Source organism: Chroicocephalus ridibundus, chromosome 2 (genome assembly GCF_963924245.1).
Source record: "Chroicocephalus ridibundus chromosome 2, bChrRid1.1, whole genome shotgun sequence".
In the NCBI taxonomy this organism is placed as follows: domain Eukaryota; kingdom Metazoa; phylum Chordata; class Aves; order Charadriiformes; family Laridae; genus Chroicocephalus; species Chroicocephalus ridibundus.
Window position 1 is genome coordinate 141,835,038 of NC_086285.1, and position 16,481 is coordinate 141,851,518.

General features: G+C 41.4%; 1 protein-coding gene across 1 annotated transcript in view; it reads left to right on the forward strand.

Moving 5' to 3' along the window:
* NECAB1 (N-terminal EF-hand calcium binding protein 1) overlaps positions 1-16,481 on the forward strand; it is a 71,231-nt gene that overhangs the window by 11,403 nt on the left and 43,347 nt on the right. Inside the window, exon 3 of the mRNA XM_063327172.1 lies at positions 6,246-6,354. Within this exon, the coding sequence (XP_063183242.1) occupies positions 6,246-6,354 (109 nt within the window). The remainder of the gene's footprint in view (positions 1-6,245; positions 6,355-16,481) is intronic.

A 16,481-nucleotide genomic window follows, 5' to 3' on the forward strand; every position in this document is an offset into this window, starting at 1 on the left:
ACTATGTGCAGGAATCCCTCGGGGAAGCTCTGTGTGCCATGATACCCATAAGGTACAGGTTTGAGCAGGCCATAGTGGTGACGTTGAGGGGTTTTTTTTACATCATTTACTGGATGACTTTACAGAATGTATATTCTGAATGGGAGCCAGAGCACCGAAGTTCTCTGAACTGCAGCATCACTGTTTTGTTGTCCCAAATGATTGAATCAGTACTGGTAAAATAGATTAATAAGGCAAAACCCTTGTAGCACGGGCTTGAGGGACCCTCACCACGCTGCTGTTTGCTTCCTGACCATCTGGATCCATTGCAGATACCCTCTGTCTGGGATGGGATTCCCCATCCCACCTCCCTGGGTCCTTCAGGTGCTTCAGGGTGAACTCTGTGCTCCAGACTCCAAATGTTATTATTTCTATAAAGATAAAATGCCTGCTTTTAAACCTAACCCCCCTCCCTGTTAGCCTGCTCCCTTTGGGACTGCTTCGTTACATGTGCTAAGCTTTTCCAGCGTAACAGCTGGAATAATGGCTTTAAAATCGTTATTTCTGGTTATATCAACACTCGGTACAGATCAGTCAATGAAAGCTTAGTGCACTTGCCCAGAACCTTTAAAGCTTCAGACTATGTCTCTGCTTCTTCCTATGCAACTCCTTATGCCTGGGACCTGGTACATATTACCAGCATACTCTTTGGCACACTGAAATTTATTATTTTGGCAGCTCTTCCTTGGCCTGATTCCAGCCTCTGTGCCATATGCCAATAAAACAGGTCTTTTTCAACTTTTTGCATCTGGTTCAGTCCATCTGTGTCTGTTGTTGTGTGCCCCCTCCCACTACCTCATTTCCTCTGTGTACAGGGCAATATCTTTTAGCACTCAAGTGCTCTGATCCAAATCTTTTACAGCAGGTATGGACTATCAGTTCCTTCCAAAAAGGCAAGTCACGCAGCAGGTCCCCAGGAGCAGGTGATCTGGGAGGAGGACCCAAGTTTGCGCTGCCTTCCCACTGTGTTTGCTTGAGCCATGCGGGGCACTGTGGCCTGAGTGAGGCACTGTAAGGCTTTAAGTTCTTCAAAGGCAGCCAGATTTCAAAAAGACATAAAGGGCTGTCACAACTCCCACGAGGCATTTAGGAAGTCGGCTCCCATTGAGAACTGTGAGGGCCTGGATGGGGCTATGGTTTTGGCCCTTCCCTTTCCCATGACTGCTTCATTTTGAGCACTGTCATTTCCTAGTCGCTGTTGCACCTTCCTGGGGAGTAAATACTTTCTGCCACAGCGGATTTTTCTTTTTATTGGTTTCACTTGTTGTTATCTCTTCTCCTTTTGCTAATTTTTGCCCTACAAGGGCACAGCTCATAGAGCCCCAGACCCTAAATCACCCGACTGCCCTGGCAGTGTGCACATTGCCAGCCTGGAGGCAGGCTGGGCACCGTCTGGTTGAGCTGGGACAGTGCCATGGGCTCTGCTTTCCATATTCCATTCCACCAAGGTGAACCCCAGGATGAGCTTTAGCCCAGTGGGGTTTTTCCCTCCAATTGCCATAAGTTTTCCATGTGGGTCTTCCAATTGCCATAGGCCCTAGGGCTGCCATTCAGCCATACCAGCTCCCTCTGGTGTGGCTCCTGCTATGTCCTCCATGGAGCCCACAGGCATGTTTAACTGCTAGGAAAGGCTCACAGTCCTAACAAGAAGCCTGAAATAGGTGGGAGCAGAAGCTGTTTTGTTGCCCTCCAGCATTTGCTGGCATCTGCGAGACATCCTGCTCCTCTACATCACTGTAGCGTCCTTCACTGGCTGCAGACTCACATTTGCCATTGTCTTTGGGCACATAGACTCCAAATATGTACGTGCTCTTGTCCATTATTTGCTTGATATCTTTTCACTCACTGAAGTCATCTTTCAACTCAAAAAGAGAGCATGTGTGTGGCTTTCCTTTGTCAGATATGCTGTTGTCTATTGAAGTCATAAGCTATTCAAAATGTGTCCTGGAGATAGTGTTTCTGGAGTGGACCACTTGATATCACTTGAGCCCATTTTACACATAAAACCATCTATTCAATAGAGAGGTGAATTTTACTGAAATAAATGTAAGAATGCAATTGTAACCCAAAGGAAGGCTCCTCTAAAACACCACGTAAATACATTTCGAAACCTGCAAGTGCTACACGGGGAGATTCAGTTTATTGTTTATATTTTTGTCTGCCAGTCAGGAGTGTTTTGGCGCCAAGGAGGATGGGCAACTGTGCCTGGTTTTGAAGAAACCCTGCTTTTGAAAGACATCAGAGAAGACACACAGAAGCAAGCAAGGCTTGCCAAACAGCTTCTTTGAGATAACGTTGCCAAGGCAAACACTGATGAAGATTGATTTGTCTGAGGGATGCATGGCTTCAGAGAAGTTTGTCTGTCACAAATCATCCATCCCCTGTCACTTTGCCAGTGACAAGGACTGAAGCATCTATAATAAAGGTTTCTGCTCAGCTGCTCTGAAGCACTTAAACCAGACAGTATTTATCCGGGCGCTCCGAGGGCAGCGAGGTGTGCCCCAGGGAGGCAGCGCTGGGGATACGTAATGCAGCCTTTAAAATTAAAACCATTCTTAACACTTGGAAAATAATCCTGGCTAGGCAAATGTGTCTTCAATTAAACAGCACAAGGAGCGCTTGTTAGGGGTTGGGTCTGAGCTTCATCTGAGCACTGAGGAAGTGCAGGGGTGGCCTGGGCCACTGGCCGCTGAGTCTCTGCCTGCACTAGCAAAGCAGTTATATTCATATGAAATCAGAGAAATACACTGGAGAATCAGAGCTTTTTTTAGTAAACGTAACTCTATGAACTCTGTAAGTAACCAAATAGGTTCAAATCTCCTTGGCTTTTGCCAGCAACAAGCTCAGGGATGTGTCAGTCAGTGTCAATAACATTCACAATGTTTTTGCGAATAAATAGCGATGAAGCAAAAGGCAATGCTTGCTCTTGGATGGTAAAATTTAAAGAAAACAGCTGAAGTGCCCAATCCGGCTGTTGACAGATCATTGATTTTCTGGATTGATGTAAAGCCAATGATCCTGAAGAACAGAGATAAACAGACAGATGTTTCAGGTTTTTGTCATTCCCAGACTTTTCTGTAAGTAAACTCTTAATATGTTTATATCAGAAAAGTTGCCAAAAATCACAAGTTTCTTAAATATGTGTATAACTTGCATGCAAATCACCCTTCCCAGCAAAGTTTAAAGCTGCAGAGGCAGTTCGATTAAACAATTGCATCTGTACGAGCCAAAGGAAGCAAGGCTGTGAAAAGAAGCTCATTTCAACGCACTCAATAGTTGATATTCCTTCTCTGTAGCCATTGCCAAATGGCAGATGTTTTTAGATTCTCAATTAGGTAATTATGGCAGTGCTGTCAAAGAAAATTGCCTACCTTCAACACAGTATTGTGCCATCTTGGTTTTTAGCTCTTGTAGATCCTGACATTTTATTTTGATCATAATGATGATTATCTCCAGCTACAATCTGTCTTTTCATATTAAACATTTCAAAATGTTTCTGCTGAAGCAGACATTCGATTTGTCCAATTTTGAAACCCCTTGAAGATTACATATTTGAAGCCATATATTCAAGTCAAAGAAATTATTAAATAAGAGCAAGTAAAAGACTGAGGAAACTCCTCAGCTCTACTCTTCAAATCTCTATGTTGTAGTACAGCAGGTAGTTACATGATTCAGATACTGCCTTTATAACAGTTTCTTTGCCACTGTAAAATTAAGCCACAATATGTTGTTGATTTTTCTGGTGCTTAGGGCATCATAGTCTTATCTTCTATGGTTGTTTAGTGCCCTGAGAGTCATTCAGTATGTCACTGAAGGAAGAGAAAGAATGATGTGAGCTTAAATTTAGTGCTAACCAAAAGAGAGTTATGAAGTGTTAAGCTCTGAAAATGTTCTCTGTGCTTCATGGAAAGGGTCGGTCAATCAGTTTAGATAAACTATTATGTAACTACTGTTTAAATATTCCAGCTTCTAAGTAAAAGCAAATGGTGTTTTATTTTCTTTGGCTTCTGTTTGGTGATTACCAATCTTGCATTTAAAGCTCACTCAGATACACTAGTCAATGAGGAACAAATTCCCATAACTGTTTTAATGAAATTACGGATTTGCCTTATCCTGACCCATGCACCTCTTCCGAAGTCATGCCTGTACAGCAAAGAAAAGAGGACACCTTTTCTTCAGGACAGAAGCAAATATCAGCTGTTGTTCAAGGATCCACGATGAAATCCCCATTTACAAACTTATTTTTTTCATTTTTTTTACATCCTGCTGGGAAGCATTGGTTGGTTTCTCGCATCACCTTCCCTTCTGTACAATATCATTCAAAGTCCCATCCAGGCTCTAGTTCATTTCAGAAGACATAATTATCTTACATTTCTTCTTTTAATTGATTCCTTCTTCTCAGCCTTGAATCACATACACAGGAACAAATTAGTTGTGCTGACTGTCGTATGTTGTTTAAATAGTCATTGTGATATGATTAGAGGCCAGAGTCAAGAGAGTCTAATGCTGCTCACATCTCAAGGTCCAACCTTCAAAAACAGACAACAGCCTAAGTCTGACATTTCTGTCAGTGCAGCTACGGCCACCCTGTGGGTGGGACAGGCTGTCTAAGTCGTGGTACATATTATCCATTTCTGATGTTACCTCTCAAAAAAAAAAAAAGAAAAAGAAAAAGAAAAAAGAAAAAAGAAAAGTATGGGAAACCTGCAGTACAGCATCTCCTCCGGGATTTTCAGACATGCATAGGTGAGGTGAGAAACAAGTATGATCCCTTCTTCAATGAAATGCTGTAGTATTTATTGGAATGCCCTTTAGAAAGCATTGATGGTTGTGCAGAGTTTGATCTAACAAAAGGAGGGTAAAGCTTCAGTCTTAAGTGGCGACACCCTGAAAATACCGAATGAATTAATCTCTGCTTAACACATCTCAGCCAAGGATTTTGGCTAAATTAAGGAACAGATGAAACAGACTCCACTAAATAATGTAGTAGAGATTGTAAGAAGGACTTACTCCTCTTGAATTAATTTATAACCCTTTACTGTTCTTGTAAATGTTATCACATGGTATTACCCCTCCCTCTGAGTCCCATTAGTCTTGTAGACACTTCCTAACTATATGAACATGTCATCGGTGATGATCAGGACCCATGTGGTGATGACTGGTTTTGTCCCAAATAAATAAGAACAACAGATACTCAGAAGATAAAGTCAACTTCTTCATAGTTGGGCTTCACTGTATATTACATGGCCAATCCAAACTCCATGTGAAAATCCATTTGAGGATTTTGTATGACCTCTGATATATGTCCAAAACCAGTTTTCTCATTCCTAAATTTTGGTGTGATCTCCAGACAAATTACATGCTGACAAACAGAAATTTATTTTCTATGCTAACCAAGAAAATGAGCCGAAATTCTTTCCAGCAGAAAAGGACAGGCAGCTGGCTTCCTATTGCATGAAAGTCAAACTTTCTTTTATTTATTTTGTTAATTCCACCACAAGCATAGAGCTTTTTGAGAAAGATGTATTTTATGAAGAAAGAGAGAATCAAAATGCTGCAAATCGGTGCAGTGTATTGATTAGCGTCCTTAGCTAGAGAGGAGAGCCAGGGTCAGATCCCCACTGCTATTGAATTGTGCACTTGAGTCTCAGTCTCCCACGTGGGAAAGGAAAGAAAGAGGAGGAAAAGGAAAGGGAAATAAACGGATAGCTCTAGATAGCTGAAGACGTTTTCATTGAACTAATATGTTCCTTCCACAAGTATTTGCTTTTGCATTTCCCTGGATTTTCTCTGTCCCCCTCTATCTGAGGATGTCCCTGATTTTCTGTGCAGAGGTGAGGACGTTGGCAGGGAGCAAGCAGGGGAAGCACGGGGCAAAACAGGGAGAAGCTGCAGTGAATGGGATCAGGGCAAAGACAGGGCTATATTGATGTGTTTGTCAATAGAGACTCACCAAAACCAACTATCTTTGCTTGAAAGATGAGAAGGAGGAAGAATAACAGAGTTACCAGGCAAACAGAGAACTCCAATGCAACAACTGATGCATTTAACATCATGTTCTTTATGCATCTTGGTATAATATGTAAAGTTTCTACACTAAATCTGAAGAGCTAGGGTTTTTTAATAACTTCCTCTTCTACTGCATGAAGTAAACAAGCAAAACCATAAATTAAACTAAGGCACTTTCTATTTCTTCACTGTTTCAGATGATGGAAAACTGTCCTTTGATGAATTCAAAGCTTACTTTGCTGACGGAGTTCTGAGTGGAGAAGAACTGCGTGAACTTTTCCACACAATCGATACACAAAATACTGAGTAAGTGTCCTCTTCTTACAGAGTGCTACTCTCTGTACCTGAAAATGGAAAAAAAAAAGACATCAGACTGATTTTAGAAAACAAGTTTAAGAAGAAAGCTTCTTCAGGGAAGCTAGGCTGTGTCAAATGGCTCTAAACTGCATAAGTGAAGTGTTTCTAGACCTTGTAGAAATACCTGCATGTTCCAATAACTGTGATTTGGGTACTGAGAACACAGGGTGGAAACTGGATGCCTTTTATGTTCCCCAACCATGATAGTGAAGAAAAGGGTTTGTGGCTTCCTTGAGGCTTAAATATGAGTTCCTCAATTCTTGACTCTACTACCTGAGATGAATCCTTGGAGCAGATGTTGAGAGGGGAAAAATAAATGAAATAATCAGAGTAAAGAGCAGAAAAAGCCATCCTATCTGGAGCCGGCATGGTTATTGTGTTGGTGTTGTCACTTAGGCTGTTTAGACATCCCCATTACCATTTGGCGTAACAAGGCTGCAGGTTGAGGGTGTGAAGAACCTTACTTATTGCTTTCAACAGAGACAAACTTGTGCCGTTGCATGCTCTCTTAGTCTAACTTTTCCTGTCATCTACAGTGATTAAGGTGAATTGAAAACTGGAACAATGGCCAGGCCCAGAGGGTGGTGATTAGTGGAATGAAGTCTAGTTGGAGGCCAGTAAATAGTGTTGTACCCCAGGGGTCAATACTGGGCCCAGTCCTGCTTAACACCTTAATTGATGATCTGCATGATGGGGCACAGTGTACTGATGACATAAAACTGGGAGGCGTGTCTGATATGCCCAAAGGTCATGCTGCCATCCAGGGTGACGTGGGGAAGTGAGCTGATAGGAACTTCATGAATTTCAACAAAAAGTGCAAAGTCCTGCACCTGGGAAAGAACAAATATATGCACCAACACATGCTGGGGGCCACCCAGCTGGAAAGCATCTTGGCAGAAAAGGACATGGGGGTCCTGGTGGACACCAAGTTGAACATGAGCCAACAGTGTGCTCTTGCTGCAAAGAGGGCAAATGGTATTCTGGGTTGCATTAGACAAAGTATTGCTAGGAGGTCAGGGGTCACCTCTACTTAGCACTAGTGAGGCCACATCTGGAGTAGTGTCCAGTTCTGGGCTCCTCAGTACAAGAGAGACACAGACGTACTACTGGAGAAAGTCCAACAATGGGCCACGAAGACGATTAAGCGACTGGACCATTTCTCCTATGAGGAAAGGCTGAGAGAACTGGGACTGTTTAGCCTGAAGAAGAGAAGGCTGAGGGGAGACCTCATGAATGTACATAAATACCTCAAGGGAGGGTGCAAAGAGGACAAAGCTAGGCTCTTTTCAGTGGTGCCCAGTGACAGGACCAGAGACAATGGGCACAAAATAAAACACAGGAGGTTACCTCTGAGCATCAGGAAACACATTTTTCTGTGAGAGTGACTGAGCATTGGCACAGGTAACCCGGAGAGATTATGGAGTTTCCATACTTGGAGATATTGAAAGGACACCTGGACATGGTCATGGGCAACTGGTGCTAGGTGGCCCTGCTTGAGCAGGGAGGGTTAGACCACATGACCTTCAGATGTCCCTTCCAACCTCAGCCATCCTGTGATTCTATGACTGAAGAAGAGAATGGATTTCCTTTTTATATGCTTTCTGGCCATCAGCAGTTATTCACAGCAGGTCTCCCATTTATTGTTAATTAGGAATGTGTTACTAAGCTAGTGTTTTTTTTTTAAATTGGACTGTTCCTGGGGTAGAGAAAGTCCTGAGGAGAGACCATTTATTGCTTTTGCAAAAAGGTTGTGAAGACACCGTGTAGCAATCACAGCGTGTGTTGTGATTCTGTTTACAAGGAGTGAGTATAAAGTAAGTCAGTATTGCTTTTCTCAGCTGCATACAGTGTAGCAACGAGTACTAAAATGCTATCACAGCCTGGCTCCCAGGTAGAAGTAGTGTAACAGGGTCTTATCTCAACCAATGCCAAACTTTGTTGTGACTCTGTGTTTTTTTACTTCCCACAGGGAAAAAAAACCAACATGCTGTTATCTTGTGCTTCATAAACATCCAAACACTAAGTCACAGTAAGATATTAGTAGCCTTGTTCCTCAGACACATGAATCTGGCCATCACCGCAATACTTTAGGACTTGCCCATTACCCCAGGTAGCTCCAGACAGGCCTTTCCCCTTGGCCAGCTCTTCCTGACAGTGACTCTCCTATGGCTTGTTCTCCTTTGGATGTCTGTGTCACAGCATTGTACCCCTCCTCCTTCCCCTCCTCCTCGGCTTTTGCTTCCTCTGCAAACACCCAGTTCTCGTGACAGTTGTGTATCATCAGCCACAAAAGCAGACCCTAGCCCAGGCCCATCACCCTGCAGGCCTGTCAATGACCAGGCATGATGCTGGCCATTGACGTGACAACTACCCTTGTAGCAGAAGGCCTGGAAGCCCAGCTGAGGGCTTTTTTGGGAACCATCTCAAAGCTCATTCTTCAGAAGAAGCCTCACAGAAGGCCTCGTGTGCTTGGAAGCTTGTCCATTTTTTCCACTGTTACCAAGTAGTCTAATGAATATATTCTTGCCTTGCAAATTTTGCCTCCCTCCAATCCAGGTGGAATTATTAAACCGCTTCGCCTTTGCCAGAAAGTGTGAAGAAAGAAATCAGTTGAAGTCTGAAATCGGATCAATGTTGCAGAATCACAGAATCACAGAATCTTAGTGGTTGGAAGGGACCTCTGAGATCATCGAGTCCAACCACATTAAAAAAACAAAAACAAAACCAAAAAAAAAAAACACAAAAAAAACCCCACCCACCTACTAAACTCCACACCCACAACCCCACACACAACACCCCACCACAAACCAATAATCTTGGGCACTAGAGCATGCCCTGAAGTGTATGCTAGGGAACATGTATCTCAGTTTATGATCATTTATGAACATCTTCCAGGAAGAAAAACATTAAAATTTTAGAAAAGTTTCTAGGTTTTCATTAGTCAATATGCAAATATATTTTGGTAAAAAAATCAATAATCAAATTAATTCAGATATAAACTATTTAAACTGTTGCTTATTTCAAGCCATTTAAAAATACAGTCTGTATGCAGAACCACATTTCTTTGCTTTCTTAAGAGCTTGATTGCTTTTTTTATGAAGGTGTCTGAAGTACTTTCCGTGCGCAGTATTGTCTGTGTGATTATATGGACCCACAAAATGCCTACAGTTAGGAATCCTCTTTTAGATCTGTTCTCTGCATCCTAAAAGCATTCACGTAGGCACCTAATTCATATAAACAGACTAATATATCCCCTAGGAGTAAATGCCTAAATAACTCTGTGGATTTGTTTTTTACCTCTGATCTCACTTATGTTTCTGTAAATCAGGTGTAACCTCCCCAGAGTCATTAGATTTAAGACAGCACATAATGGAAGTATGGAATTGGACTCCTAATCCCAACGCATCCAGTAAACCATCTTGTGTTGAAGACTATTGATACTAGAAAGCAACAGAGAAACAGGTTTCCCAGATATACCATTTTTTTAACGGACAACACAGGAGGAGCAGCAATATAAACAGCTTATCTGTTACCATAAGAAAACAAGAGACAGCTATCATTGTTTCCCTCATTTCCCATATTTCCCTAATTTGTCAAAAGTATTTACATGCTATAAAGCAGAAGGTTGCAGAAATGCTGCTAAATAAATAGGTGCTGTGTACAGAAGAAATAAGCGTAACATTTTAATTTCCTCTGGTTTCTTAAAATCAGCGGCAAAGACTGAGAAACAAATATGGTCTTGGACAAATACAATACATGCAGTCTACCTATTCCTAGCAAAATGAATCACATGCTTCTTAGAACACCATGGGAATTTGCTTAGCAGGTTAAGGGCCTTCACAAAATTTTTTTAACCCACAGTCAAAGACTCATTTGAGAGCAAAAGGCTGATTCATACACCTTTGGCCTTCCTCATGTGCACCACATATCTGCATGAGAGCGGTTTTATTGTACTATGATTCCATGTGTCTGCATTTGTGAGGATGCATGCTGATACGGGCAAATATCCTCGATGACTATGTAAGATTTCTAAGAAAAAAGACGGATGTTCTACGTCTATTTTTTTCTCTCTTTTTACCTGTAAAACCTTTTTTTAATTTGTAAAATATTTTTATTTGTCATTTTTTATTATTTATAACCCTTTTTCTCTTTAGCAGAGACTATCTGGGCCTGAAAAATACGTTGAAAAGTTTAAAAACATTACATTTTTCCTCCTAGGAGATAGGCATACCTGAAGAATAGGTGCAACTTTGTCGAATGCTACAGTTGAGAACACGTTGTTCTCAGGAACAACTTGTTCTCAAGAACAAGTGCTGAGAACAAGTAATGAAACAAGTAAAGCAGCCATCTGAGAGAGAGTTCATTCTCACTGTTCAGGAAAAGCCTGGCAAAAAGCAGAACGGAAAAGTCACAGAGAACACGTACTGTGAAGGATCATATTGTCATGTATTTCAGGGAATTGAACAGGTGGAAAACTAAGAAAGCCTACTAAATCACCTTTTCCAACCAGAAGAAAGGCTGCTTTCTATTGACTGGTTAACATTTGTTACAGAGTAGGACCTAGATATAAATAAGGAAACGCGCTCAAAGCTTAGATTTAAAACAGCAACAAGATGCTTTTTTGAGTGTTTTTTCATGAAGTCTTCAACTGGTAAAAGGCTTAGTGCCCGACTTTGCAGCTGAAAAGCTTTCTACGCTGCTTGATCTTTCTTTTTAATACATTTTAAAAGCTTTCCTTTGGTACCTTTGAAAGCTTTTGAGAACCCTGCCGTCACGCAGGCAGCAAGATGGAGTGTGCCAAATATTGGATATAGCAAAGAGAGACAGCATGGACAGTATAATATAAATTCCTTGTTAGTATAGCTTTCCAGCAAAAATCACATGAAGCAGATATAATAAGGAGGTGAAAACTTTACTCACTGGCATTTGCTGAAAAGGGCAGATTATGTAAAATGTCTCAAATTAACCAGCTGGCTAAGAAAAGCAGCAAAATGTTCACTGAACCTTGGGAAGTTTTGTAATGCAAGCACTGGGAGGATGATCTACATATCAAACAATCTCCAAATCACCTATTTTGTGATGTTTTCACTTGCAAATTACCCAAGGGAATGAAATTAAAATCACGGTTTGTGTTTATAATTCCTAAGTAGTTTATGGCTGGTTTTGAGTAGGGGAGGGTGAGAAATTGTTGTGTATCTAGTAGGAGAAGATTTGCACAGATTATTTTGTCTCTCTTATCCAGTTAAAATACAGACTCAAACTCTGGACAAATCATTTATCTTCTCTCTGCTTCACTTCACTATTTACAAAATGCAGACTGTAGTTCCCTATCCCAGAAATATTTTGTAAGCATTGAGATTATGCAGTGATTTACAATACTTGTAAATGCCTAGGACAAATGGCTAGGGAAGCATGTCGTGATCTGCTGGACCATTTATTGGAGTATCTCAAGATTTCGTATCTAGCTTGTCACAAGAGCAGATTTTGGGTTGTTTCCACCTGCATTAGATCTTTTAGCTCTGCCAGCATTCAAAACCTCACTGTCTGCGTGCATGAGTCTATGTACTTCAAAGCCTGAAGATAAAAAAGGAGAGATGGCCTTGGGGTAATATCCGTGGGCCACAAGCTCAGGAAATCTGAATTCCCTTCTCAGCTCTGGTGCAGCAATCTTTCAAAAAATATTCAAAGCATGGAAGACTTACACTGGCTTAACACTTTTAAGGGAACTAAATTAACCAGGTATTAAACCTCCCTGTTACGTGGGTCCTAATGTCAGTCTTGTTATTAACTTTTAAAAAGACCAAGCCCAGCTAATGTAACATACCTGTTACCGTGCAGACAGGCTACGGAAGACTGATAAAACGAGCAATTGCCATTTTCAGTGTGATAGCAGGGCAAATAATAGGGGGTTTAACTTTGCAGTAATTAAGGTTGTGTCTGCCTAACCCACTATGATCCCTGCACCTTCCTATTTGGTGCAGACAGGTGTTATCTTTTTACAAAGTAAGAGAGGAGTCAATTGGTACTGCAGTGACCAGAATCACCAGGAAAAAAAGATGAGTAGGAATCAGTTACAACCACATAAAGTTTCCAAAAGATAAGCAGAATAGGAATTGGTTATGCCAAGAAGAATTTATATTTACAATTTGTCTAGGCCCTAAAGTACAGGTTATTCATCCAGGCCAGATCATTGCTTTTACTGAAAGTTTGCATTAGCTAAGGATCATTCCTCAATACATCACTTGGACATATATTTTGCAATTTATGAATGTACTTGTGTGTAGACTGGCTATTTTTTTCTTTCTATTTCATAAAATCTACATTACCTCTTTAAACATTTTAAACATTAAATCAATACCAGTAAAGACACACTGTAAAAAATGATTGTGTGATTGTTTTAACTTCCATTCCTTTTTCCTTTTGATACAGCCTGAAACAAATGCATAAATTAATATACATCAGGTACAAAATAGATGAATGATGATGCTACCACTACGTAGACAACCAGATCAGGTGAAGTAGTGTGTCCATGCAAAAAGGAAGTATTTCCTCCCATATTCTAGTACTGCTACGAAGTTTTACCTTTCTTGAAGGTGTTTTAATATAAGAATTATATTTGTAAGAGCTGGCGATCAAGAAGAGAAATTGTAAACAATTAAATTTGTGGAAGGGTCTTCTGTCCACTGAACCATAAGCCAACATAATAATTAGTTTAAAGGCCAACTACTAGATACACAGAGTTACACAGAAATTCCCCCCATGGGCAGACTAGCTCATACCTATTCAACAAGAACTTAGGTGTATTTTTTAAAAAAAGTCTACTATGACCACAAAGAAACAAGAGGACACTGGACCAATGGGCCACTGTGGTGACCTAGTGAATACCAGTCCCCTGTTTGTTAATCAATGCAGGGAGATAATACCAAGAATTAAGTCATACATTAAATTAATTTTAGTGTTCTTCGGTAAAACAAGCAAGTTTGGATTATTCAGAGATACTGTGCTTCAAAAGCTACATAGACAGTAGCTTTGATTAGGCCATACAACCAGCATTCCTGATGTGTAATTAACACAAGGTGACAGCTTTCGGGGAGTAGGAGTTAACTGTTCTTCCTTAAATGCAGTTTCCAGTATTGTCGTTACTTCAGATTGAAGCTGAAAGCCAATTAGGCATTTGACTTCCACTGAAAGTCACTTCTTTTGGTGCTTTCCAGGATCTCATGGAACCTTTGGGCAATCCCTATTCAATCACTTACTATTAAATACTGAGAACAGTAACAAAGCTGTTATGGAGGGTCCCCACTCAGACGCTCTCACTCTGTAAAAAAAGGCTTTGTGTTGAGGCAGCAGTGATTAGGTCTGGGCTGTTACAGCTAGGTCTCCAGGTTCTCGTTTCCTAGCATGCAACACTTAGCACTTGCATCTACTGCAAAGCAGTGTCTTGTATTTAAAGACCCTTAAAAAATGAACGTATAGGCAAGGAATCAAGAGCAGTGATTATTAAAGTGTTAAGCTTCAATCGAGAGTTGTACAATGATCCTTCTCCCTTTACAAGGTCTCCTTGGAGACCATATAGCAGCCTTCCAGTACCTGAAGGGGGCCTACAAGAAAGCTGGGGAGGGGCTGTTTGCAAGGGCATGTAGCCATAGGACGTGGGGCAATGGTTTTAAACTAGAGCAGGGTGGGTTTAGATTAGACATTAGGAAGAAGTTCTTTACAATGAGGGTGGTGAGACACTGGAACAGGTTGCCCAGAGAGGTGGTGGAGGCCCCATCCCTGGAGACATTCAAGGCCAGGCTTGATGAGGCTCTGAGCAACCTGATCTAGTTGAAGATGTCCCTGTTTACTGCAGGGGGGTTGGACTAGATGACCTTTAAAGGTTCCTTCCAACCCAACACATTCTATGATTCTATGATTGTTCATAGTGGTTTAAGTGTTTTGCAGATAGCATCAAAATAAACACACAATAAGCATCTGGGCAACATCTTAAGCTCTGTTGAAGGTATCAGGAGGCCAAGGTAGATCCCCACAGTGTGCTGGGTAGGAGTCAAGGCACCACAGCCCAAGTTAGACCTACATGATGTCATGGCTGTGAGCAGGGAAGGAGCAAGAGGAAGAGCTTACCTTTGCCTCCTGATTTGGCACGTATTTGACACAACGCCTATGTTATACATATGTGACGTCACAGTTGGGCACTTGTCAGTGCTTGTCCTTGTCAGTGCTTGTCCTGAGCCCTCAAGAAAACCTCAATGCAGTCTTTGTGAAAGCTGAGGTAACCTTTTTGGAGGAGTTTTAGGAGGCTGAAGGAAGGCCAGGTGGTTTTTTGCTCCTCTCTCCCCTTCCCGACCTCATGTCCAAGCCATGCAGTGTTCAGCGAGGCCTGCAAGGGTGGTGGGAGCAATAGGCAGGGTGTTGGAGGCAAACGCATCTGCTGCAGAAGCACCAGAAATTTTTCCCAGGGCTGACAAACAGGGGGACAACACACAGCTCATGGAGGAGGTGGTCTGCAGGTCATAGCTGATGTAATTTTGAAGCTGAAGAGCCACATGCTCTGCTGTCTTGGAGCATCCTAGTTATTAACTCCTTGATCAAGTGAATGTGAAACACCCATTTTGGCTGGGTAGCAATTTGTACAATCATGGCACGAGTGCAAATCAATACACACAGCTCAAGGCGAAGGCTATCAGTCACTGATGCTCAAAGCCATCTGAAGGTAGGAGAAGTGAGCTGGTGATGTTACCTACAAGAAATGCTGTATGTTTTCAAAAATTGCGGGCTTTTGCAAAGCGGTATCTGGGAATTTTAGGGCTGAGGAGGGAGTTGTCTTGCAACCTTAAGCATTGTGTGTCTTAACATATTCTCCTAAGCACTATTTTTAGGAGCAGATTGGAGCCAAGAATATTTTACAGATTAAATAGGAGGAAGAATCATTGACTGTGACTGGCTTTTGCTGACTTTCAACTTGAAAAATATTCAATAATTTTTCAGTGTTATTTCCATTGCTATTTCATTTCTTTTCAATCACTAAATCACAACATATACTCCAAACCCAAATCTGAAAATCTTCTTCCTCCCATATTTGCATTTAATCAGGAACAAAAATGGTATTTTTATTGTAAACTTGGTATTTTAAGTTCTTTAACAATGTGAGCATCATTTCTACTGCCTAGTTTGTATCTTAACATTTCTATGAGCTTTCATCTGGTTTCTAAATCCAATGTGTGCATATGTTCGGCGCAGCTGCTTGGGGGTTGTAATACTGCTGAAGAAACTACTTAAATTCCCAATGATCCCAACTCAGAAAACCCCAGCTTGGGGGGTTAGCCTTCTCTAAACAGTTAGTAGATTGCATTACCTGGACTTCACATCTGCCCTTACTGAATGCTAAACAGCTTGCATGCAAGACAGTATTGCAGCACAGTTCAGCTTCAGGGGAGGTAGTTCGGTGGAAATATAGCTGTTTTGCTTACATGTGTCATTGCCTGAATAATTGTGCTGAAATTAGAGAAAAGCATCAGCAGCACAGCTTTTTTTTTTTTATATACATGGAGAGAAGTATGCAGGAAAAGTTTAAAATTTGTGGCTTATGGGGTGAATGCTTTTACAGCTCATTTCCTTGGTAAATCTGCCCCTGCTTAATTTTAATTTCAACTCTGACGAGCCCCTGTTTCAGCAGAACAAGAATCCTTGACACGGTTAATGGTTTAGTGAATAGGTTTTAGCAGTCATTGCAAATGTAAACCTCCCTTTTACTCTCATCCTTCTCCCTTCCCTCCCTCCCCCTCATAACTTCCACGGAAATTGTTTTTGCATAATGGCGTCCTCAGGGAAAAGGTGTCAGAAGATAATGAGAAGATTTGGCAAAGTTGCAAATTAAGAGATTTGCAGAGGATCTCGAGGGGATTCAGTCTGCAGCACTGTCAGAGAGATAGTGCGATAAATGCTTCACTGATTACTGACTCATATGAGTCAGTGGGGAATCAGACTTGTTTTTCTCGCTTTTCTCATTGGTAAAATGAAATCCTTGGCCAGGACCTTAGTTACAGGGTAGGAGGGATGCTAGGACTATTGAGGTA